General features: G+C 45.2%; 1 protein-coding gene across 1 annotated transcript in view; it reads left to right on the plus strand.

The window, feature by feature from the left end:
- The window catches only part of DISC1 (DISC1 scaffold protein), a 359,683-nt gene that overhangs the window by 28,308 nt on the left and 305,464 nt on the right, over positions 1 to 25,911 (plus strand). The window contains 1 exon segment of the mRNA XM_040624168.1: positions 21,917 to 22,923. Coding sequence (XP_040480102.1) covers positions 21,917 to 22,923 — 1,007 coding nt within the window.

The raw sequence follows: 25,911 nt of genomic DNA on the forward strand, positions 1-25,911 counted from the left end.
GGCTATACCAGTTTGCATTCCTGCCAATAGTGCATGAGGGTTCCTTTTTCTCCACATCCTTGCCAACACTTGTTATTTCTTGTGTTTTTGATTTTAGCCATTCTGACAGGTGTGAGGTGACACCTCATTTTAGTTTTGATTTGCATTTTCCTGATGATGAATGATGTTGGACATCTTTTCATATGTCTGTTGGTCATCTGTATGTCTTCCTTGGAGAAATGTCTGTGCTTGTCTTCTGCCCATTTTTTAATTGGATTATTATTATTATTTTTTGGTGTTGAGTTGTGTACATTCTTTATATATTTAAGATACTAACCCTTTATCAGATATATCATTTGCAAATATTTTCTCCCGTTCCATAGGTTGCCCTTTAGTTTGTTGGTTGTTTCCTTTGCTGCACAGAAGCTTTTTATTTTGATGTAGTCCCAATTGTTTATTTCTGCTTTTGTTTCCCTTGCCTCAGGAGATATATCTAGAAAAATGTTGCTACAGCTGATGTCAGAGAAATTACTGCCTGTGCTCTCTTCTAGGATTTTTATGCTTTCGGATCTCACATTTAGATCCTTAATCCATTTTGAGTTTATTTTGTGTGTGGTGTAAGAAAGTGTTCCAATTTCATTCTTTTGTATGTAGCAGCCCATTTTCCCCAACACCATTTGTTGACAAGACTTTTTCCCATTTCATATTCTTGCCACCTTTGTTGAAGATTAATTGACCATATAATCATAGGTTTATATCTGGGTTTTCTGTTCTGTTCCATTGATCTATGTGTCTATTTTATAACAGTACCATACTGTTTAGGTTACTACAATTTTGTAATATACCTTGAAGTCCAGAATTGTGATACCTTCAGTTTTGTTCTTCTTTTTCAAGATTGCTTTGTCTATTTGGGGTTTTGTGGTTCCATACATGTTTGTTTGTTTGTTTGTTTTTGAGATTTTATTTATTTATTTGACAGAGAGAGCAAGAGAGCACAAGCAGGGGGAGCAGCAGAGGGAGAGGGAGAAGCAGGTTCCTTGTTGAGCAGGGAGCCTGATGAGGGGCTCAATCTCAGGACCCTGGGATCGTGACCTGAGCCAAAGTCAGACACTTAACCAACTGAGCCACCCAGGTGCCCAAGACTTATGTACTTTGATTTTGAATCCAGAGACCTAACTGAATTCATTTATGAGTTCTAGCTGTTTTTTGGTGGAGTCTTTAGGGTTTTCTGTATAGAATATCATATGATCTTCAAATAGTGAAAGTTTTACTTCTTCCTTGCCAATTTGGATGCCTTTTATTCTTTTTCTTGTCTGATTGCTGTGGCTAGGACTTCTAGTACTATGTTGAATAAAAGTGGTGACACAGGACATCCTTTCCTTGTTCTTTATCTTAGGGGGAAAGCTCTCAGTTTTTCACCAGTGAGTATGATGGTAACTGTGGGTTTTTCATATAAGGCCTTTATTACTTTGAGGTATGTTCCCTCTAACCCTATGTCATTGAGGGTTTTTATCATGAATGAATGTACTTTTTCAGATGGTTTTTCTGCATCTGTTGAAATGATCACATGGTCTTTATCCTTACTCTGATTGACATGATGTATCCTGTTAGCAAATACTGAACCACCCTTGTTTCCTGGGAATAAATCCTACTTGATTGTGGTGAATGATATTTTTAATGTATTGTTGGATTTGGATTACTAATACTGTTTTGAAAATTTTTGCGTCTATGCTCATCAGGGATATTGGCATGTAGCTTTTTTTTTTTTTTTAAGTGTCTTTCTCTGGTTTTGGTATCAGGGTAATATTAACCCTGCAGAGTGAATTTGGAAGTTTTTTTCCTTTTCTATTATTTGGAATAGCTTGAGAACTATAGCTATTAACTCTTTAAATGTTTGGTAGAATTCACCTGTGAAGCCATCTGGTTCTGGACTTTCATTTGTTGGGAGTTTTTTGATTGCTGGTTCAATTTCGTTGTTGGTAATTGGTCTGTTCAAATTTTCTGTTTCTTCCTGCTTCAGTTTTGGTAGGTTACATGTTTCTAGAAATTTATCCATTTCTTCTAGGTCTTTCAATTTGTTCATGTGTGTGTCTTCTCTTCTCTTCTCTTCTCTTCTCTTCTCTTCTCTTCTCTTCTCTTCTCTTCTCTTCTCTTCTCTTCTCTTCTCTTCTCTTCTCCTCTCCTCTCCTCTCTTCTCTTCTCTTCTCTTCTCTTTCTTCTATGCCTGACATGGGGTTTGAATTCATGACCCTAAGATCAAGAGTCACATGCTCTACCAACTGAGCCACCAGGCACCCCTGTTGGCATATAATTTTTGATAATATTCTCTTACAATTGTATTTCTGTGGTATTGGTTGTTATTTTTCCTCTTTCATTTGTGATTTTATTTGCTTGAGTCCTCTTTGTTTTAGTTTGTTTGTTTGTTTTTTGATGAGTCTTGAAAGAGGTTTATCAATTTTGTTGATTTTTTCGAAGAATCAGCTCCTGGTTTCATTGATCTGTTCTTTGTCCTTTTAGTTTCTATATCACTTATTTCTGCTCTGATCTTTATTATTTCCTTCCTTCTGTTGGTTTTGGATTTTGATTGCTCTTTTTTTTTTAAATAGGTCCTTTAGATGTAACACTAGGTTGTTTATTTGAGACTTTTCTTGCTTCTTGAGGTAGACCTGTACTGCTATAATCTTCCCTCTTAGAAGCACTTTTGCTGCGTCCCTGAGGTTTTTGGACCATTGTGTTTTCATTTTCATTTGTCTCCATGTAATTTTGGATTTCTCTTTTGATTTCTTGGTTGACCCATTCTTGTTTAGTAGCATGTTATTTAACCTCCAGGTATTTGTACTCTTTATAGATTTTTTTTCCTTGTGGTTGATTTCTACTTTCATAGTATTGTGGTCAGAAAAGATGTATGGTATGACTTTGATCTTTTAAAATTTGTGAAGACTTGTTTTGTGACCTAATATGTGATTTATTCTGGAGAATGTTCCATGTGCACTTGAAAACAATGTGTATTCTGCTATTTTTAGGATGAGATGTTCTCAATGTGTCTGTTAAATCCATCTGCTCCAGTGTGTCATTCAAAGCCATTATTTCCTTGTTGATTTTCATTTTGGATGATCTATCCATTGGTGTAAGTGGGGTGTTAAAGTCTCCTGCTATTGTTGTACTACTATTGATTAGTTCTTTTAGGTTTGTTATTAACTGTTTTATGTATTTGAGTGCTCCCATGTTGGGTGCATACATATTTAAAATTGTTATATCTTCTTGTTGGATTGTCCCCTTTACTAGTATATGGTGTTCTTTTGTCTCTTGTTACAGTCTTTGTTTTAAAGTCTATTTTGTCTGATATAAGAAAGATGGTACCCCATCTTTCTTTTGACATCCGTTTGCATGATAAGTGTTTTTCCATCTCCTCACTTTCAATCTACAGGTGTCTTTAGGTCTGAAATGAGTTTTGTAGACAGCTTACAGGTAAGTCTTATTTTTTTATCCATTCTTTCACCCCATGTCTTTTGACTGGAGTATTTAGTACATTTACATTCAAAGTAATTTTTGATAGGTATGTATTTATTACCATTTTGTTACTTGTTTTGTAGTTGTTTTCGTAGTTTTCCCCTGATCCTGTCTTCTCTTGCTCTCTTTCATGGTTTGTTGGCTTCCTTCCTCCCTCCCTCCCTCCTGTCCTTCCTTCTTTCTTTTTAAGATTTATTTATTTATTTTAAAGAGAGAGAGAGAGAGAGAGAGAGAGAGAGACAGAGTGCACATGGGGGAGGGGCAGGGGAGAGGGAAAGAGAATCCGAAGCAGACTGCACTGAGCATGGAGCCCAACTTGGGGCTCAATCTGATGACCCTGAGATCACAACCTGAGCCAAAACCAAGAGTCAGACGCTCAACTTACTGCACTACCCAGGTGCCCCATGGCTTTCTTTAGTGACATACTTGGATTCCTTTTTCTTTATTCTTTTCATATCTGTTACTGGTTTTTGACTTGTGGTTACCATTAGGTTTGTATGTAACATGTATATAGCAGTCTGTATGAAGTAGATGGTCATTTATGTTTGAACCCATTCTTTACTCCTCTCCCCTTACATTTTAGGTATACAGTGTCATATTTTACATCATTTTATTTTGTGAATTCCTTGACTATTTTTTACAGATATATTTAGTTTTACTACTTCTGTTTTTCCTACTTTCCAGACTCTCACTTATGGTCTTTCCTTTCCACTCAAAGATTCCCTTTAATATTTCTTGTAGGGTTGGTTTGGTGATCATGAACTCCTTTAGTTTTTGTTTGTGTGAGAAATTTTATCTCCTCTTTTATTCTGAATAGTAGCCTTGCTGGATAGAGTATTCTTGGCTACAGATTCTTACCTTTCAGCACTTTTAATGTATCATGCTGCTCCATTTTGTCCTACAAAATTTCTGTTGAAAAATCAGCTCATAGCTTTAGGGGGTTTCCCTTGTATATAACTGTCTTCTTTTCTCTTGCTCCTTTAAAAATTTTTTCTTTATCACTACTTTTTGGCATATTAATTGCTATATGTCTTGGTATGGACCTCCTTGGGTTGATTTTGTTGTGGAATCTCTGTGCCTCCTGGATCTGGATATCTGTTTCCTTCCCTAGATTAGGGAATTTTTCAGGTATTATTTCTTCAAATAAATTTTCATGACCCCTTTTCTTTCTGTTCTTCTTCTGGGATCCCCCTAATGTGAATGTTATTACACTTGATGGAGTCACTGAGTTCCCTAAATCTATTCTCATTTTGCATAATTTTCTTCTCCCACTTGCTCAGCTTGATTGCTTTCCATTACTCTGTCTTCCAAGTCATTAATTTGTTCCTCTGCTTCTTTCAGCTTTCTATTTATTCCATCAAGTGTATTTTTAATTTCAATTATTGTGTTTTTTATCTCTGGTTTTTTTTTTTTTTTATGTCTCAAGTCCAGTGGGTATCTTTATGAACATTACTTTAAATTCTCTATCAGGCATATTACTTATCTCTGTTTTGCTTCAGTCTCTTGCTGTCATTTTTCCCCCTACTCTTTCATTGGGGCATAGTCCTCTGTCTCCTCATTTTACCTAACTGTGTCTGTTTCTGTGTGTTAGGAAAGTCAGCTAAGTGTCTTGATCTTGAAAGTAGTGGATGGGACGTGCAATTTTAACCAGATGGCACTGGTTGTCTTCCAGAGGGGACGGGCAGCTGCTGTGGAGAGCCAGTTGATCCTGCTGGGCAAAGTGTGCATGGATGGGGGGGGAGCGCAACTTTAACAAGATGTGTGCATCCTCCGCAGGAGGTTGGGAGGTGCAGTGTTGCAAGGTTTGCACAGGTTCTGGGAGAGGGGACCTGCAGTGCCAGGACTGAGGCAGGCCTGTGACTGAGGCAGGAGAGGGAAATGAACCTGCCAGCTCCTTTGTTCCTGTTGAAGTTCCTCAAGGAACTCTGAGATTAGTAACTAACACTCTCTCCTGTATGCCCCAGGCGTTTTTCAAACTGCTGCTTCTAAGCTGTATCTTCAAGGGCTGTTTGTTGTGTTGTTTCTTTAAGGGGGGACTCAGCTTCTTGTCGTCCTCCAGGCTTTCCCAGAGGTGCCATGTTTCTGCCCTTCTATCCTCTTCAGTACAGCCTCTTCTCTACATTTAGTTGTGGAGTTTGTTCTGTCAGTCTTTAGGTCATTTTCTGGGTTGTTTGTGCTGATGTGAGTGTTACCTAATCGTATCCATGGGGCAGGTGAGTTCAGGGTCCTCCTCCTCTGCCATCTTCCCTGGCAGTCTCCCTTCTGTTTATCTTTCCACCTGCCCTTTGAACATTCTACCTTTCAGACAGCTTCCCTTGCAGTCTCAGAAATACTTGCAGGTAACTTACCCACTTCTCCTGCCTTGGGGTTACTGTGCAAGCAAACTCAGTGCTGGGGCACTTGTGAAAAGCACATGTTCCTCTACTTCCTGCGCTTGGGATTTTGGTTTGGGAGGGCTGGAAAAAAGCTCAGAAATCTGCAGATTCATAGACCTTTCGGGTGCTTTTGATTCAAATGATCCCAAGACCACCCTCAAGCCCAACTGGCTTGAAGCAGAAGCTCCTGAACTTTCTCCTCACTCATGGCTGGAGTGAGGGTGACTAGTGAATACAGGGTTCTCCCTGAGGCTCCCCCAGGGTCAGTCACATGTTCTTGGCTTGCCAGCTTTAATTCTGTCCTTCCCTTTTCTGTTTAGGAAAGATAAGGAATATGAGTGAGTGAGAGTAACAGGGCATTAAGTATGAACTTGAATCTGTTCTAATTATAACAGATTAAATGACTCACAGCTTTAATGCTTTATTCCTACTCCAGCTCATCTCTGGTGTGCTGTTGCCTGATGGTAAGAACAACTAACCCCAAACCTTTTTTATGGGGGGGGGGTCAATTTCTAACTCCAACTTGACCTAGTCACTTTCCCCAGAGATTTCCTTCCTTTTCGTGTGATGGATACATGTGGTGTGGCTGTCATATTAAATCTGGTGCCATTCACTGGGGAGGATCTTTCATAAGGAGTCTCTGTTTGAAACCAAATCAGGTTCAGTACATTTTTAGTTTGGAAAGCTTTTGTATAAAGAGCTTTGTAAGTCACACAAGGCAGTTAAGTTTGGACATTATTGCTGTGTCGTGTTAGTAGTCTACTTTTTCTGAAATATTTTATAGATAATCAGTAAACACCACTGACCAATTATCTTTTGGGGGATTACATCTGAAAGTTAACAAATGTAAAAACAGGTCATACAGACTCCTTAGGAGTTAAGTCCCAAGCTCTCAGAGATCTGTACTTATCCCAGACTCTCACACAGAAAGTCAGTATCTGTTGACTTTAGGAAAGGGTTGAGGCTGAGAGGGAGGCCAGAATTCCTGGGCTCTAGTCCTGGCTCTAGTACTAGCCAGCTGTGTGACTTTGGACAAATTAACTTCTCTTCCATAAGCCTCAGCAATCTTATTATAGAAACAGGGTGATGATCATCCTTACCTTAATAGGTTTTGGTGAGGATTCAACGACATTAAAAACTATGTTAATAGCTTAGAGTGTGGCTGGCACTTAGTAGATGCTCAGTGAATGTTGGATGAGTAAATGGATGTCAGTTAGTCAAATTCGTCAAGCTAGGCTTTGATGTTTATTTTCAAATCCTTGCATTCTGAGTTGTTTTCTAGATTACATCTGTCAAGTGTATCATAAAGCCTTATAATGTGGGGGAAAGTAGTGCAGACTGAATGTCATAGGCAGTAAGCAGGCTGTTACAGTAACAATATTTGATCCATAAACTATTGGGATAAGACTGGGCTATCAGCCTTATGAGATTTTTCATTTCTGTAGCACTTTACAGTTTTACAATGTGTTTTCTCATGTCCTATCTCATTTAAACATATAGAAAAACTGCAATGCAGAGCAATGACTGCTTTTCTATATGTTCCATCATTAGGCTGGGTCTGACCCTGGAATGCAGAATCAGGTTGGTGGTCTGGGATGCCATCAGACAGTCTTTGTGGCATAGTGGAGCACTTATTGGGTAGGTAGAGTATCCAGTACTATGCTAAGCACCAAAGGCAGTTATAAGAAAAAGAGCTTTGAATTTTTGTAGCTAAGTGTATTTAGTTCTGCTTAAGAACATAGTTAAATGAATTTATAGCCAATATAATGACAAAGGCTGATGATCTGAAACATTCCAAAACTAGCCTTGAAATTCACCTTCTAGAAGATGAGGATTTGTGCAGTGTCCTCGATGCCCTTTTATTTCCACCCCGCCCCTACCCCCATCCAAACTCACCCCCACATCTTAATCCTGTCTGGCTCTCTGTCAAGATGAGTTGTATAATTGAAAATATGCTCACAGACATAATCTGTGGATCAGTGGATTTAAAACAAAGCTGATCAGAGAGTTCCAATTGTAAGCATGTGAAAACAGTCTCTCTAAAAGATATTATTGATAATGAAAAGCTGAGAACCTTGACGCTCTTCGTATAGCTTTTGTGGAGATTTATATGGCGTCATGTGCATCTGTGTGTGTCCCGCTTATTGGCTACTCCTGACCATAAAGTGTGGCACTGTCTTGATGTATCTTGCAAAAATGATGTATCTGTTTTCCCTTGGGTGATCACTAGGCCCTGAGGTCCTCACTCTGCCCCTTCCCTCTGCCCCACACTAACACACTTCTACCGTAGGCTTGCTCTGGTACTTCTGTGGTCATTAATGCTCATTCTCAAAGGCAAGGAACTAGACAAGAGGAGGATTTCATGGGAAAACAGTTGTAGGTTGATTTTTGACCCCAAGAAAATAGTCATTTTATAATCAGACGTATACGCTCTTTATAAATATTTCCTTCACATACACATTTACTCTCAAAATTTCCCCAGCTAGTAGGTCTCTCAAGGTGGCTGTGAGCCATCACCTGCATCCTTAAACATGCTGCCTTGGAGAACTGCAGAGCGCTCCATGCGCGCAATTGGCTACATCCTCCGGAGGCCACTGGTTGAGCATTTATTTTGTCTTCGTCTTGTTTTCCATCCTCAAGGACCCTTCTTTGGCCCCCTGCCCCCCTTGTGACATCGTTCCCCATGAGCTGGAATCCCTGGTCCTGGTAGTTCGTGTTTGGCACGTGTATCATAGTTCCCTCTACTTTTCTCTAATTGTTTAGTTGAATTACTTCTCCTTTGTCATAAATTGTAACTGTTGTATATGAGTCATCCTTTTGGGGACATTTTTAGGTCTAGCTGCTACTATCAGCCAAGGGGACAGGAAAGAGCCCTGCGTCAAGGAGCTGAGACCCTCCTGGTCAGTCATCCATTCAAGGTCCAGAACCTTTTGGCCTGGAATTGTCATTCACCAGCTTCAAATCCACCTGCCTGTTCTGCTTGTCCTGCTTTTATTGTACACAGGGCAGGTGGGAGAGGCCTTCTCAGATCCTCTGGGTAAAGTCCAAATATTTATGTCTACCACCTTTCCCCTGACTTAAAGCCCTGATATATAGTTCTCAATAAATGCTATTGTCTTTTCCCTTTTCTTATTTCCTGTTTAAATAAAATACAGTTATTTTGATGTGACTAATTTTCAAGAGACCCATGTAGACCCTTTTCGTTTGTAAGTGCCCACAAAATACCCTATTATTAATCTTCAGAAACTTCTCAGATGTCTGTGTCATGCTCATTGGTTTGCAATCACTGGACTGCAGTTTGCAGGAATGNNNNCCCTTTTTAGAACATGGGAGGTTATTCGTGTGTTTCCAGTTTGTTGACATGTCTCCTATCCTCCTGGGTTCCTCAAAGACCACCACAGCAATTTCCCCAATCTCATTTTCACCTTCCTCCAGCAGAAGTGAATTAAAGCCAATTTATTACCCAGGAATGCTTCATTTATTTCAAAATAGGCTGTGTACAAAAGAAGCTCTATTCCCTTAGTGAGAGCTAACTCAAGTTTTAAAGCCCATTCTAGAGAAAAACAGATGCATCTAGTTTGTGTTAGCTGTTAAAAACCTTTTTAAAAAAAGAAATAGGTCTTTGGATGTTGCTAAAGGGTGAGAAAAATAGCCCAAAGACTGGAAAGGTAAACAAAGAGAGAGAGGGGAAAACCCCCTGATTTTGAGGGGTTAGAGTGTATGAAATGTCACTTTTCCCCTTAACTTCTCCCTGAAGGAAAACGAGGAGATGTTCAAAGTAGTGCTTGGTCAAGGAATGTATATGCAGAGGATTTCTGTAGCTCTAGGGGAAAATATAGATCTGCTAAAATTTTAATAAGTTTCTTTTATTTGTCAGAAATTGCTTAAAGATTGTCTGGTATTTTTCTGATAGTTTTTCCATGGACTTTTTTCCCATGGACTTTTGTGCCTTTAAGCTCACCCATTTATTTTCTCTGTCTTCTACCTTCTTAGAAAGGTAAGAAAAAAAAAAAAACAACCCAAACAAAACCAACTCTGAAGCAGACTGTTGAAGAACATTACCGGAACCAATTAACAAATTCCACCTCCAAGCCCCCGAGAAACCACATGTACACAAAGGAGGATAAGGGAGAAAATTGACAGCTCCTCCTTCCTTTTAAAGACTGTCCAGGGAAATTCCAAGATGGTATCAGGATTCAGCAATGACTTCAGATGCCCAGAAGAACTTGGGGAAAGAAACTAAAATTTACTGAGCATGTATTACCACTTGCCACAAGCTATGATGGGCTTTTGCAAATACATGTTAGTGACTTTATTGTATCCCCAGAACAGTCCTTCAAGGTGTGGAGATTATGCCCATTTAACACATGAGTGCACTGAGGCACGGTGGGCTAAGTCACTTGCTCAGCATCACCCAGATGGGAGCTGACAGAATCAAGATCCAGCTTTTCTTTCAGCCACCAGACCTCCTCTCTGAATATTAAACTGGTAAACCTCATACATAACAGATGAAATTAGTCATTTCCAGAGGTAACTCAGGGCTTGCCTGTAAATATCCCCCGCTCCCAGGTGGTTTCGGTGTGATCTCCAGGCAGGACTGGAGCAAGACTGTAAATAGGAAAACTGACATAGAAAACACTGTACTGGTCTTATCTGAAGAAGGAGCACTGCCAGAGGGCTGGTTGGGATGGAGCTGTGAACAGGAGGGCAAAGAGCAGGAAGCTGTTGTTTCCACCCTGCGTGGCCTGGGAGGGAGGTGAGAACCGGTAGGCACTCCTCTGTCTGCGTGGTTGATGCCACCAGCCATGAGATCGTAGCGATGCTGAGAGAAGGTGGTGTGGACAAGTGGCTCATCCCTTGCAAGGAAGGGATGAGGAATGTTTCCAGATGAGAAAGCTGAGGCTCGGGGAAGGTATCCTTGGACAAGTCAAAGAGGGGCAGAGGGACGTTGAAACCCAGTCTCACTTCAGAATGCTCTTGAGGATGTCATTAATATCACCCTGGGATGCAAGGCAGTAGCTTCTTTTCTGATGGGAAGGTGGTTGTGGACCCCAGGTCCCACGGGTGACTTGACTTCACAGAGCTTACCAGGACCGTCGCTCACTGACGCTCACCCACCTCCCTGCAAGCTCGGCCTCGGACAGCACGAGTGATTGCTCTGGCTTCTGGCCCGATGCCCGGCTGTGGTTCCTACGAGTGTGCGCTCACCATATTCTGATTTCCAGCCCTCGGGGGAGCGGCCGGCACCTCCGGCTCTTTGCCTCCTCTGGCAGATGGCCCTGATCTGAGTGTGGATGTGATAGCTCTCTGATAGTCGTGGCTGGTGGAGACGCTAGCATCTCATTTTAATAATTTAAAAATTGTAAAATACGCCACTTCGGGAACAAAAGCTTTCAAAAGGAGTTTAGTGAGGATGATTAGTTGCTTTCCACCGTGTGGAAACATATTGCTGTAACCAAAGCATGCTTCAGACATTTAAGCATCAAAGCATCTGCGGGGGCTTATTCTTAACAGTAAAATGTCTTGCTTTGTTCAAGATCATTCCACAGTGAAGAGGCACTATGAAAGCAAGAAGAGACAGACATTCCTTATAATTAATTTGCACTGTATGAATGTAAATGGATACTTGAAAAAAGTTTGTTCTCTTAAATACCCTAAGTATTCCCTAATGTAATCTTCGGTACCAAGACAAAGCCTTTATTGGTAGGTGGGGTGAAGGTTACCTCCAGTCCACCCCTACCTCGTTGTCATCAACTCCAAATGCTAACTGGATTTGAATCAGTCAGAGGCTTGAGCTTTCTGGATAGAGTCATGGCCTCTTAAAACCGGGATGCTATATATAGTACCTCAATACGAAGTGAGGCTAGAGAAGTTTTATGAATGAAGAATCCTCAAGTGTAGACAGAAGACAATCATATTCTGTTAGAAGTTGTCCCCTTATATCTCAGATCCAGGTGAGGTATGGGTCCCTCTGAGCACCTGTCCATGTGTGTATGGTGTCACGGGGTCCAGATCTTTCTAACACAGGAGTCATATAATGCTGATTTCTTTCTTATTCCGTTGGAGCAGTGTACCAAGTTTCCATACTGAAGTGTGGGGGAAAAATACCGAATTTCCTCTTGTTTTCTAATAGGGCCATTGAGCAGTACATTCGCAATGCTATAGTTGTATCATTTTTAAGGTCAGGTATTTAAAGTGGCACAAACCTTTGATGTGGGCTTAAATTCTGAGTATTATAAAAATTTAGTGCAAAGTAGGGACTTCCTTGAAAGACGTTCCAGTCTCGAGGGTACTACTTAATGTGTGACGTGCTGACAGTTTGGGATCATTTTTTAATAAACACATCTTGAATTTGGCACAGAAAGCAGGGCATTTAGAAAGCCATGAAAATAAGCCCATGCATAAAATATGGCATTAAAAAGGTAACTGTGAACTTTGCAGATGGACTAGCATGAGAAAAGCTATCTGTTGTTAGGGTGGACGTGAGAACTTGCGGCTCTTTGCTACAGAAATAAGAGCAGAAACTTAAGTTGTTTCATTGTTTGGAAATAACAGCTAAAGAGAGGGCTCCTTCTGGTTCATCCATATTTTATTAGGGCAGCAGTTAAAAAATTCATTAGAGGCACCCATCTGTAGCTAGCAGCACTCTTGAGAGGGGTTCAGATGGTGATCAGAGTTTTGAGTAGCACTTTACATGAAAAGAAAAAGACAATCATTTATGAGAATTAATAACACCACGGAGAGATGTTGTTCAGTGATTTCAGAGCAAACACTTTCACGTGGTCTGTGTATCTCTTGCTGCTAAATTCCTCAATGACCTGCTTCAGCGGGAGGTCGTAGATCAGGTGTAGAAAGGAAAGAAAACAGAACACAGAAAACTGGATTAGGGAGGTAGGAAGGGATTGGTTGGCAAGAGAGTATAGGTTGTCTCCGTGACACTGTGCTAGATGGTGTGTGTGTGTGTGTGTGTGTGAGAGAGAGAGAGAGAGAGACAGAGACAGAGACAGAGAGACAGAAACAGAGACAGAGAGAGAGACTCAGAGTCAGAGAGACAGACTCAAAGTCAGAGAGAGAGACAGAGAGAGTCAGAGAGAGACAGACAGAGTGAGACAGACTCAGAGAGAGTCAGAGAGAGACAGAGAGAGAATAGATCCCTACTGGCCTCCGGCAGTCTTATTAGTACAGGAAAAGGCTTAGAGTCAGACGCGAGGCTGCTTTGGTTAAGCTTTGCCTTGAACTCTGCTTCCAGGTGTCCGTGTCCAGGTGTCTTTACTTCAGGATGATATTCTTGTTTTTATTCCTGAATTGAAAATAAAATAGTTTTTGAATGGCTATTCTGTGCCAGGCATGGTATAGGGCAGTGAAATTCATAATCTTATCTGTCTTTCCAGCAATTCTGTGAATTAGGGTCCTTTTGAACAGACAAGCAGAGAGGCAGGTAACTCAACAGCATTCACTAGGAAGTGGCAGAGCTCAATTTCAAATTCAGGCAATCTGTCTCCAGAGTCCATACCCTTTCCTAGTGCGATATACAGGTCCATAAATCGTATGTACACATGTGTGTGTGTGTTTTTTAAGTTTTTTTTTAAATTGAGAGAGAGAGTGAGAGCAAGAAAGCTGGGAGAGGGGCAGAGGGAGAGGGGAGAGAGAATCCCAAGCAGACTCTGTGCTGAGCATGGAGCCTGTCAGGGGGCTCAATCCTGTGACTCCGAGATCATGACCTGAGCTGAAAGCATGAGTCAGATGCTTAACTGACTGAGCCACCCAGGCGCCCCTGTGTACCTGTTCTTTAAATAAGCCTTTTATTTTGGAATACTTTCAGATTCATAGAAAAGGCAAAGATACGACAGAGTTCCTTACCCCACCCCCCGGCTTCCCCTAACACAGACAGCTTCTGTAATCATGGTACAGTTATTACAACTCAGAAATGAACATTGGCACAATGAACTAAACTAGAGATCTTACTTGGATTTCACTGGTTTTTCCACCAGTATCCTTTCTTTGTTGTAGGATCCAGTCCAGGATCTGTGGTGCATGTTGCACGCGTGGGTTTTGACTCTTAAACTCCAAAGTGTGCTGAATGTTGGCCCCCATTCCTCTCTGTGCATGTTAGGGAAGTGAGACAGTGGCCAGCAGCTGCCTGCCTCCTGGCTCCCCCCTTGTCAGAGGTCCTGCTGGGGGGCCCAGGACTCGCATTGTCTGACTGAAAGCGGAAACCTCATGTGGGCTAGAAGATTTAGAACAGATGTATGGGGACATGTTTATACAGGCTACACTCTGTCCCCATGTATAGGTTCATAGCAAAAAGCCGTATTCCAAGAAATAAGAGAAATAAAAAAGTTTAGGGGTAAGAGAAGATTTGTGAAGCAACAATGTCTGCATGTCATGAACGTTGGGTATGACGCGTTTGGATTCTGAGTGCTGTAGGATGTCAAATAGGACTTCTCCCTAAAGCAGAGGTTTCCAGTCCTGGCTTCTCCCTGGAATCACCTCGGGGGTACTGAGTCCCACTCCCCACCCAGCACCATGAGTTCATCATTTTGAAAAGAGACCCGGGTGACTGCCGGGCAACCATGTTTGGGAACCACTCAGTGTTTCCGCTGGAGCGTGAATGCTGAGGACAGCGGTGACAAGTGTCCGCACGCCATGAATGGCGCTAGATGCAGTGGGCTGCATGTCCCAAGGCCGATATCCCATAGCCAACAGCTCCGGGAAGCACATGTGATTACCCCGGGTCGTTTCTGGTCACTTCTTTCCTGGGGCCTCCTCCTCTTCCCGAGTTCCTCCGCAGGTGATGTCACAGGCTCTTCTGAACCACCACCTGCCAGCTGTGTTTCCAGCTGTCCTCTCTCCAGTGCAGGGCCTGCCTTGGCCCTGTCCCTGCCCGAGACCCTCTCTACCCCCCGCCCCTCCAGCTGCCTGGGACTTCTCATGGCCCACTGGTTGCTGCATAATCCACAGGGGCCCCAGCTGCCTGGGCCCCGGATGTTTCGACCTCTTCCAGCTGTCACCTCCATTCCTGTGTGTTTGTTCTTCCTCCGCTGACAGTAACCTCACCTCCTTTGTGGCCTCTGTAGCCTCCACCTTTTGGTTCAGTTGTAGGGTCAGCTTCTGCGTGAGGCCGTTGCCTGCCTCCTGTGCCAGAGCCACTGCCAGGCTGGTCTACATTTGCGTGTGGACACATGTCCCTTCCCCATCAGCTGTGAGCTTCTTGAGGGCAGGGGCTGTGGCTTTGAAAACTCATTACAGACTCTCTCCCAGTTACAACAATGATATGATACATGGGTTGCAGAGACTATCAGCGCCCATGTAACTACCACCCGCTTAAGCGATGGATTGGTACCCTTGACATCCTTCGCCGGTCACGTCTCCTCCCCCAACCAGTTTGTGCTGTTTATTGTTTTTTTGCTTTTCTTTGTACTTTTAACCCATGTATATGTCTCTTGTGTTCCAGGCAGAACAGGCTTTTCAGGTTCACTGACACTGACACTGACACTTTTCAGGCCTGACACTGTAGCCAGTGAAGCCACAATTCGGTGTGGAACTCGTCCCTTCCGACTGTGAGGCTGTTATAAGAAGTGATGTCTGCAACTTTTCCAATGAAGACATACAAATGGCCAACAGACCCATGAAAAAATGTTCAACATCATTAGCCATCAGGGAAATTCAAGTCAAAACCACATTGAGATACCACCTTATGCCAGTTAGAATGGCAAAAATTGACGAGGCAGGAAACAACAAATGTTGGAGAGGATGTGGAGAAAGGGGATCCCTCCTACATTGTTGGTGGGAATGCAAGTTGGTACAGCCACTTTGGAAAACAATGTGGAGGTCCCTCAAAAAGTTAAAAATAGAGCTACCCTATGATCCAGCCATTGCACTACTGGGTATTTACCCCAAAGATACAGACGTAGTGAAGAGAAGGGCCATATGCACCCCAATGTTCATAGCAGCATTGTCCACAATAGCTAAATCGTGGAAGGAGCTGAGATGCCCTTCAACAGATGACTGGATTAAGAAGATGTGGTCCATATATACAATGGAATATTACTCAGCCATCAGAAAGAACGATTACCCAACATTTGAAGCAACATGGACGGGACTGGAGGAGATTATGCTAAGTGAAATAAGTCAAGCAGAGAAAGACAATTAGCATATGGCTTCACTCATTTATGGAATGTAAGGAATAGTAGGGAGATCAGTAGGAGAAGGAAGGGAAGAATGAAGGGGGTAAACAGAAGGGGGAATGAACCATGAGAGACTGTGGACTCTGGGAAACAAACTGAGGGCTTCAGAGGGAAGGGGAGTGGGGGATAGGGATTGGGATAGACCGGTGATGAGTATTAAGGAGGGCACATACTGCATGGTGCACTGGGTGTTATACGCAAACAATGCATCAAGGAACACTACATCAAAAACTAAGGAGGTACTGTATGGTGACTAACATAACATAATAAAAAATTATTATATAAAAAAAAAGAAGTGATGTCTCCAGGCCGGGAGTCAAACCTCTTGCATTTGGGTGACCAGGAGGCTGGTAGAAAACCAGACAGAGCTTTGCTTTCACGGAACTCCCAGTGGTTGGCTGAGAGGGCTGTGCTCTGCAGACCTGTGGGCGTCTACACCCGCGGTGCGTGTGGCTTTGAAGATTATGGAAATGCGAGATCAGGGTGAAGTGGCTCTGCTCACCAAGAGCAGCTGGTGAATAATCATGTCTAGGAAAACAATCTGCCTTTCAAAGGGATGGAGAGTGTCAGTTTGTGAAGGCGACATGTCAGCAAGCCTGTGGGGATTGCTTTGCAGAGATTCATTGAGAATATCACTCGTTTGGCCCCAGATCTTTGTGTGTCTAAATATTGCTTGTGGAAGGGTGGTGGAGGTGGGAGGTTGTCCAGAATGCTACAAAGAGACTGCCGCTCGCAGTTCTTCACATAAGAGACCTGGAGTCAGTACGATGTGTGAGTCAGAGGACGGATGTAGATGGCCCAGGAGCAATGGGACATCCTCCTGACCCCGGGACCTCACCTCTGAAAAGGATCAGGATGACTGTGGATGCTTCAGATCTACTTTCCTTATTTTTGCCTCTGTTTGGTGCCTTCTAACTGTTGTCCTGGCGTCCTCTCTCACTCCATGGTCTATTCTCCACAGAGTGAGCTCTTAAAACATGCAAATCTGCTCATGCCCTTCCTCTGCTTCATGTCCTTCAAGGCCTTGTCCATCCCACTCAGGGCAAAGATCCAGGCTTGATGTGGCCAATACACACTGCGGCGTCTGGCTCCATCCTGGCCCGGCCCATCACCAGTGCCCTCCAAGCCACTCCTCCAGCTGGCCTTGTTCCTTCCTCTAAGGCTCTTCCATGCAGCCTCCTCTGGGACCTCTCTAACTCTCACTCGGCTGTCAAGCTCAGCCAAACGTCACGGCAAGACCCCACCAGACAAAGCCAGGCGTGCCCTGCCCTGTGTGGCTTGGCACCATGAACCTGTCCTTCACCACCCTGTTAGGACTTACCTGTGTGCATGCTTGATTGCTCTCTGTGGTCCCCCAACGATGGCAAACCCCAAGTGGGCAGGCCACCTGTGCTTGCTTGCTGTACCCTCTCTAGGACAGGGTTTGGGTTCTTGGAGGGGCAGACTCAGAGTGAGACAGGCAAGAGGTTGATTGAGGGGGATGCCATGCAGGATAAAGGAGGGGAGCAGGAGAAGGCTGGGGAGCGTCCAGCGAGATGGGAGGAAGGAGGCCTCAGACCCCAACGCAGACCTGCTTATTAGAGTTGTCCTGGGGCCCACGGAACAGGCCTGACTTAGTACCCTTCTCCCCTTCAATCCCAAGAGGTGGTTGTTTGGGGTGACAGAAATTCGGGAGTGTTCTGGAGCTCGTGGCATCTTTGCTTTGCTGAAGGACAAGGAACTATGAGGTAAACCAATGGGGCCAACTAGATTACCCCATTCATTTAATCTCAAATCGAGTTCTCCTTCCTCTGTGATTAAAGTAGCACATTCCATCCTGTGACAGTTTCTGTATGTGTGGCTTATATCCCCTCCTAGCTCATGAGCAACTGGGGGTAGGGGCGGCATCTGGCTCGTGTCTGCATCCCACACAGCAGCTAGTGTTCAATAAGGAGTTGCTTTATTAAAACGGATTGCACAATTAAAATGGAAACACAATACATGTTGATTTATTCTGCACTAGCCCTTGCCTTGCTTGCTAGATGCTTATTACAGCGACCCGGAGCCACTTCTGAATCCTCAAGTGCTCTCTCAACTATCAAAGAAAGATGAACTCGCGCTCAGTAGAGTGTTTGTGGGTAGTATGTAGATGATTGGATTCTGAGTCTCTGAAAACAAGTTAATCCACAGGGATGTGTGGCTTCTTTATGATTCAGGATCTTTGGTTAACCTGAATGTTTTAGAAAAGACTTATGCCCCAACCATGACAAATAGGATTAAAATTCCTTCCATGAGAAGAATACATTCGTTTATGCTTCCACTATACATTTATACCCCAGTCGTGCTTGGCTGAGTCTTACGTGCTTGTTCTTCCCTGACTATTCTGTGTGTTCTCAGAAGTGGCCCTGAGTGCCTGTGTTTCTTCTTCAGGAGACAGACATGCTTTCCCCACTGAGTCATTGCAGCATTGAGGAACGGGGTGGCCAGGTGACGTGCCCCAGCCCACATGGCCATTTCATGTAGATTTGAACTTTGGGTCCTGGTTTTAAGTTCTTTCAAGTAAATTCATGTGTATCATGTTTTCTTAACTTACATATTTTAGATTTCCTATTTAAAAATAAATATTATCTCGCCAATGTGTACTGGAATGCCTTCTCTGTATACTAGAATTTCTGGGGATCATGAGCGTGTCAGGAAGCTTACATAGAGCATAAGTGGGGAACAATTTACATACACTGAAGAAAATAGCTAGCAGTGCTGGGTGGTAGTGAGTAGGGGGTCAGGAGTGGTGTGGACCATCATTTGTTGAAGTCCTGTGAGCTGCATGATCAGGACGATGGGGAAGGGCACTGGAAGCTGAAGGATGGGAAGGATTTGTCTGGAAGGACAGTGTTAGTGGCAGGCAGACAGGATTTTTACTGATCTGGCTGGTTAACATAGGTTTCCCCTGATTTTCCCCATAAGTTTTAGATGAGCACATGTTTCCAGGCACCTTATCTGGACTGTACGTAGAGGTCTTTTGACATCTGGGTCTATTCTAAGCTCTGCTCTTTTACTTCCCTCCCACCCCGGAGCTCACGGGGCTGGATGGTGGTGGAAGTGGGGATCCTACATAACCTGGGCCAGCAGGTCTGCGCTCCTCTCCCTAGAGTCTATTCTGGAGCGGGAGGCTGTGGGGAATGGAGAAGGCTGCGTGAGGCACCCCTCCCTCCTCAGCCTTTCCGGGGCCAGATGGGCAGAATGAAACCATCTCTGAGTTTTACAAAGAACAGAAGACACAGCTGGTTTCCCTGGCCAACTCTCAAAGTGTCGAACCTTGTGGTGGTGTACTTTCTGCCTGCTCAACCCTGAAGGTAGGTGTCGGGGAGGAATCTTGCCCTTCCTGAACTGCAGGGCATGATGGCAGGGCTTGGGTTTGGACCAATCTAAGAGGTAGGATTTCAGGTAGGATAGATGGTGATATTGATTTCTGGTCAGAGGGGTTATCATAAGTTTCCTCAAAAAATAAAAATAAAAATAAATTGATAAAAGGGGACTTTGGGTATAGGGAACTGGGGTCTTTCTAGAGGTTTCTGCCATCTGCCCAATATGGGTTTCTTCTAATCCTTCTAGCTCATTCCAGAAGTGCTGCCCAGATCCGGTTGTCAGTTCTGCCCTCTCTGAGGGTTAGGATCAATAGTGTGTGATTGTGTCTGCCTCTTGGGCCACCTTCTGGGAAGGCCTGTGCCAGGGGATGGGAGGTATAAGGGGTCTGGTGGGTGCAAGAGCTGGGCCACCCACACACCTGATCCTTCTCTCTCATCCTCACATTTGGTGAACATTTTTCTCATGTCTGGTCTTCTTGGCTTGTTGCTCATGCAGCACTGAGGCCAATGACATCTTACCAGGACCCCAGTAGGAACGTGGGTTCTCTTTGTGGTCAGGACCCTGACATGCAGGGACATCCTCAGATAGTGAAACCCCTGAGGGAAAGGATGGGGGGGGGTCCTTCGGACCACATAGCATGGTGACCCGTTTTATTTAAAGATTTTTTAAAAATTTAATTGAGATAAGTACATATAACATAAAGTTTGCCCTCTTAGCGTACGATTCAGTGGCATTAAGTATCCTCATGTTGTTGTGCAACTATTACCCCCATCCATTTCCAGAACTTTTTCACCTTCCCAAACGGAAACTCTGTTCCCATTAAACACTCACTCCCCATTTCTCCTTTCCCCAACCCCTGGCCATCACCATTCTACTTTCTGACTCTATGAATTCGACTCCTAGATACCTTGTATAAATGTATATATGTATATAAATACAATATTTGTCCTTTTGTGACTGGCTTCTTTCACTTAGCATGATGTCCTCAGGGTTCATCCAAGTTGTAGCCTGTGTCAGAATTGCTTTCCTTTTTAAGGCTGAGTAATATTCCATTGTATGAATTTACCACATTTTGTTTATCCGTTCATCCACTGATGGACACTTGGGTTGCTTCTACCGTTGACTATTGTGAATCGTGCTGCTGTGGGCATGGACGTACAAATATCTCAGATATTTTTTCTGCTCTCAGTGCTCCTGGGTATATAATGACAAGTGCAATTGCTGGGCCCTGTAGTAATTCTATTTTTAACTTTTTGAGGAACTACTGTACCCTTCAGCTACTCTGAAAACATTTCCCATAATGAGCAAAACAGGCTTTGGTAAGCTATAATCCGGGAGTTCTGGGCAAATTAAAACCTTCTGGGCTTTAATTTTATTATTTATGAAATGGAAATAGTATTAAGCCCCTAGTGTTGTATGTTATATACCTCCCTCCCTTCCTTTACCCTGACTTCCTCTCCCACCCCCGACAGTCCTTACTTTCGCTCCTCCCCCCACTGTCAGCTTCCAGAATTCTATGTACCTGGGTGGTATTAGTCCTTCCCTGGCACCGGGCAGTTGGCACGCCCAGTTGGCAAAGGAAGGCTACTGGGTGAACCCATCTTGGGCTCTTTTGTCCTTAGATGCTCAAATTCAGGGAACGGATGACCCATGGGTCATTGTGCTCATTTCCCCAGGGATTACCATCGACACCCATTCCAAAGACTGCTGTGTGCCATGATCATAACACAGGGGGAGCCCAAATGCCCAGAGCACTTTTTGCTTACCATGACAAAGCTCCTCAGTCCATGTTCTGGGGGCACAGCAGGATGTGTGGGCCCGGCACAAAGCTTCGTTCCACTCCTGATACCTGAAAGATATCAGCATTTTTTACTGTTTCTCTTCCTTTTGCATAGCTGGGCAGGGGACACAGCCCCTGGTTTGTAGAGCACATCAGGCAGGGCCTCCTGTGGGCCACTGTGTGAGATGAACTGATGGGTGTAAATTGTGCCCCAGCTGGCTCTCAGGGTCCAGACGCGTGCAGGGACAGGGATAGCTCAGATAATGAAAACTCATGTATTTAGTGTTCCATATATAGCTAGAATAAGTGACTGGAGCTTGTGTGGAGGAGTGTGCTGGCATTTGCCTTCCAATTGCTTGCTTTCCAGGCCCACTCTGGGAGAAAAGTGCTGATGTGCCTAAGAGCCCAACAGGCAAGATGCCGGAGGGTTCGGAAGGAGCCGCCGAGGTTGTGTCTCCAATGGGCCTGCTGATGTGTTGGCATAACTCACAGCCACGCCAGCTGCTCTGTTAAACAGAAGAGTGGAGACACTGTGTTGCTTCCACGTGTTCGAGGCAAACACTTGGAGAGGATCATCAGAATCTCCGTCCTGGGTTGGGCCCGTGACCACTGAGCCGGCATCTCTCTCTGACAGATGCGCAGAGCAGTGACCTCTAAACCTCAGATGCTCTCCAAATGCAGTTCCCGCGGAGCCAGTGAGAGTTGCATGTTTACGGTGCTGTTTTCTCTTTTCCTCCCAGGCAGCCAGGATTGCTTACCACCTGCAGCGTCCTCTCGGAGGAGGCGGCTGGCACGGAGGCCGGGCTACATGAGAAGCGCAGCTGGGCCCTGGATTGGGTTCCTCTTCCAAGGAGCGGCCACTCCGTTACGGGCCCAGGGAGGGGCGTGTGGTGAGGAGTCCCACCAGTCTGAGTCCAGGGCCGGACGATGTGGCCTTGATCCTGGAGGCCAGCGGCAAGGCCCCTTGGTTGGGAGCCCTGTTCCTAGGAGCACAGCAGCCTCGGCTCTGACCTCTGTGGGCTACCTAGGACTGGCTCTGACCCCTGTGAGAGGACCCTCAGGGCTCTTTGGGATTCAGCTCAGAGCTGGCACCACACTACCTGCCAGGCCTGCCAGGTCGTGTGGCCCTGGGGACTCTGGGTGGCAGGGCAAGCTCCCATCCATGGACAGTTCTGAGCCCCCTGGCCCTGGCTGGGATGCTGCCGGTGGTGAAAGAGCAAAGGGTACCTGGACAAAAGGCTGTCTGTCCCCAGAGGAGGTGAATGGCAACAGCTGCAGCCTCGGAAGTGGCCCCAGGGTCCCCTCAGCCCCTGCCGGCTCTCAGGATGCCTTCACCTCAAGCTTTAGCTTCATACGGCTCTCACTTGGCTCTGCTGGGGAACGTGGAGAAGCAGAAGGCTGCCCGCCCTCCAGAGAGGCCAAGGCCCCTTGTCAGAGCCCCGAGGAGATGGAAGCCAAGGCTGCCAGCCTGGACAGGCCCCATGAACACCCTCGACTTCTGTCTCCCCACTTCAATCTCAAGCCTACTCAGCGCCTGGCACACTCTGCCCAGACCGCAGGGGGCGGCCACAGGCTGGAGAGTGAGACGCTTTCGTTATTGGATGTGGACACCGCCTCCTTCTGCTCCCCGGGCCCCTCCTGGTCCGAGGGCAGCAGCTTGGGGGACGCTCAGCGTTGGGAGACGCTGCTCAGGAGGTGTGAGCCCGTGTTGCTGGACTGCCTGCTGAGCGACCAGAGGCGGCTGGAGGTTGGTGTCTCCCAGCCTCCGGGGCCCGTGATTGTCCCAAGCTCAGATCCGCTCCGGGCACAGGGCAGGAAACGAGTCATTCTGGGGCTGACCACTGACTTCCCCCTGGAAGCTGCAGCAGCTCCTTTTGTAACTGGCCGTAAAAAGATGTTGGTGTACTTCTGTTTCTTCTCTCTCAGTTCGAACACATATCTGTCCTTGTTCGCATCGTCTCTGTCACTTAGATGCTCAGATTTGCTCTCTGTTGGGCTGCAGGCTCCTTTGCAGTTCCTGGCCTAAGTCAAGTGTGGCTAGCTCTGCCCGGCTCTGCTCTGAAGCAGGAAATCGGGGGCAGGGGCAGAGGGCAGGGGAGCTGGCTGGTGTGTGGTTGAGCGGCCTGAAGACGGTGGTGCCCCATATTGGGGGTGATGCTGAGCTTCATTTGCACTTACCGTACCCCTTGCATTTCATCCTGCTCAGCGGGCTCTGCCTGGCACAGCCAGGACACTTCGTTCGCGGTCATTCCGTCTCTCGGGCTCTCAGTTTCCTTGTTTAAAGATGGTTGCACTGCACAGGATTGTTCTCTGGCTGCAGTGAGAAGCTAAGGGCTTTTGGAAGCTAGGACGGGTTGTATACACGTAAGTCATTACGAGGGTGCTGTCCACCCAGTTATCTGAGAGATGGGTACCACTATGAGTCGGCAGTGGTGTTCTGCCCAGAAAAGTTCCCAGAGAGACCCAGGCAGAGATGCTTTATGCTGACCATTGGCTGTTTTCCTTCTGGGGTGTGTGTGCATGTGATGTGTGCGCATGTGTGTATGTGTACACGTGCATACATTGGTACATGTACACAAGGAACTAGAACACCCACTCACCGGGCATTTGGTAGAAGCACCTGAAAATGTGAAGGTCATGTTCATTCCCAGCAGTTGCATCTCATTTACTTTCAATTCTTTACTCGTGGCCTGATGTTCCTGGCCCAACCCTCTGTGCCCTGTTCCAGCCCTCAGGGACCTCAGCCCAGCCATGACTTATATCTCAAGGAGATTGTGAGGCCAGGCTGGGTATGCCTGCAGGTCTCCGTTCCCAGGTGACGCACAGAACCCTCGAGTTAGATGTGTTCAAAGCTGACGTCATTGTCTTCCCCACCAAACCTGTTTTAAAGGCCCCTGGTTTTGGTACATATTTGTTGATTTTAATTAATAGCATCCATCCGGTTCCTTAGAGGAATTGCACGCATCTTCAACACCTCCCTCATCCTCACTCCCTGCATCTGGTCAGCCCTCGTAGTCCGACAGATAACCTGCCTCTCATGGCCATGGCCTCTGCCCTGGTTCAAACCCTTGTTATTTTTAACCTGGGTTTTTTAAGAGATTCTTGACATATTTACCTTCCTCCAGTGTCTCTCTTCTCCAGTTCATCCTCCGGATGGCCAGCAGAGCTATCTTCCGGAATACTGGTGGGATAGTGTTGTTCCTTGGCTCAAAACCGTTGGTAGCTCATTGCTCTTCTTGGGATGGTGTCCAAGTTCCTTATCCTGATAATGGAGACCTTTCCCAACCTGCTCCGGCCTGCCCCAATGCCTTATTCCTGCTGGCTCAGCCATCTGGTGCTGTTTCCTGTTCCTGAAGACACCAGGGAAAGCTGTGCCTCAGGCCTTTGCTTACAGTTCTCCCTCTGCCTGGAATGACCTTCCTACACTTTTCTACCTGCCAAGCTTCTATAATCCCTTTGGTGTACGTCTGAAGCCACTTCCTTGTGAGACATTTCCTGCCCCTCTGGACCAAATGAATCCCTCCTTCCATGTTGCTCCCACAGCACTCTGGACATGCCCCATGGTAGCATTCATCACATTTAATAATCATTTGTTTGCAGGTCCAAGTTCTGCACTTGACCATGAGCTCTATAACCACAGGTCACATCTCTTAAACAGTTTTGATGCCTGATGGCTCGCATATGTCCTGGCCCTCAGCTGTTGCTTGATTCATTTTTGTTTTTAGTGAAATGATTAATCTTGTTAAGAGGACCACAGATCCCTAGTTGACGGCTTTCTTGGATTGACTGGCTAAGACATAAGAAGAGAGTCTGAGAGGCAGATATACAAAGTGTAAAGGGGTTCTTGTCACCAGTTGCAACCTTGGAGAGGTGTTTGTCCACACCAGCAATTCTCCAACGCCGGCTGGGTGTCCTGTAATTCAACACAGTTCTGACCCCATCTATCCAGAGATAGTATCAGCTCCCACAGCGGAGGGGCTCAGTCCCACAAGACTGCCTGCCTCTTCTCCCCATGCCAGTTGCAGGTCTAGACCATCATCTGTGCTTCTGACCCACTGGCTATGGATCGGAGGTTCTGACAGCAACCCTCTCCTTGGGTTCGATTAATTTGTTAGAGTGGCACACAGAACTCAGAGAAACATTTTACTTAATAGATTATACGTTTATTATAAAAAGAGTCAATGGAAGAGATGCGCGGGGCAAGGTGTGGTGGAAGGGGGCAGAGCTATTAGGCCCTCTCCAGGCATGCCACTCTCCCTGAATGTCCACATGTGTACCAACCGGAATCTCTCCCAACTCTGTCCTTTGTGTTTTTATGGAGGCTTTATTACATAGGCATGACTGATTAAATCATTGGCCATTTGGGATTGATTCAACCTCCAGCCCCTCTATCCTCCCTGGAGGTTGGGGGATGGGGCTGTAACTTTCACCATCCTCTAATCACGTGGTTGGTTCCCCTGGCAACCAGCCCTCATCCTTAGGTGTCTTCCAAGAGTCACCTTATTAACATAACAAAAGACACCTTTCTTGCCCTCTTCACAGGAAATTTCTAGGGTTTTAGGCACTCTGTGTCAGAAATGAACAAAGACCAAATACTTATTTCTTATTGTGAATCACAGGGTCCTAGGCACTAAGTGGAGCTTTGCGTCATCATACTTTTCTAACTGTAAATACCAGTATTCAACATCTCATTTCCAAGATCTCTTTTAAAAAAATCTCGACAACATATCTGTAT

Source organism: Ursus maritimus, unplaced genomic scaffold (genome assembly GCF_017311325.1).
Source record: "Ursus maritimus isolate PB19 unplaced genomic scaffold, ASM1731132v1 scaffold_7, whole genome shotgun sequence".
NCBI lineage: Eukaryota > Metazoa > Chordata > Mammalia > Carnivora > Ursidae > Ursus > Ursus maritimus.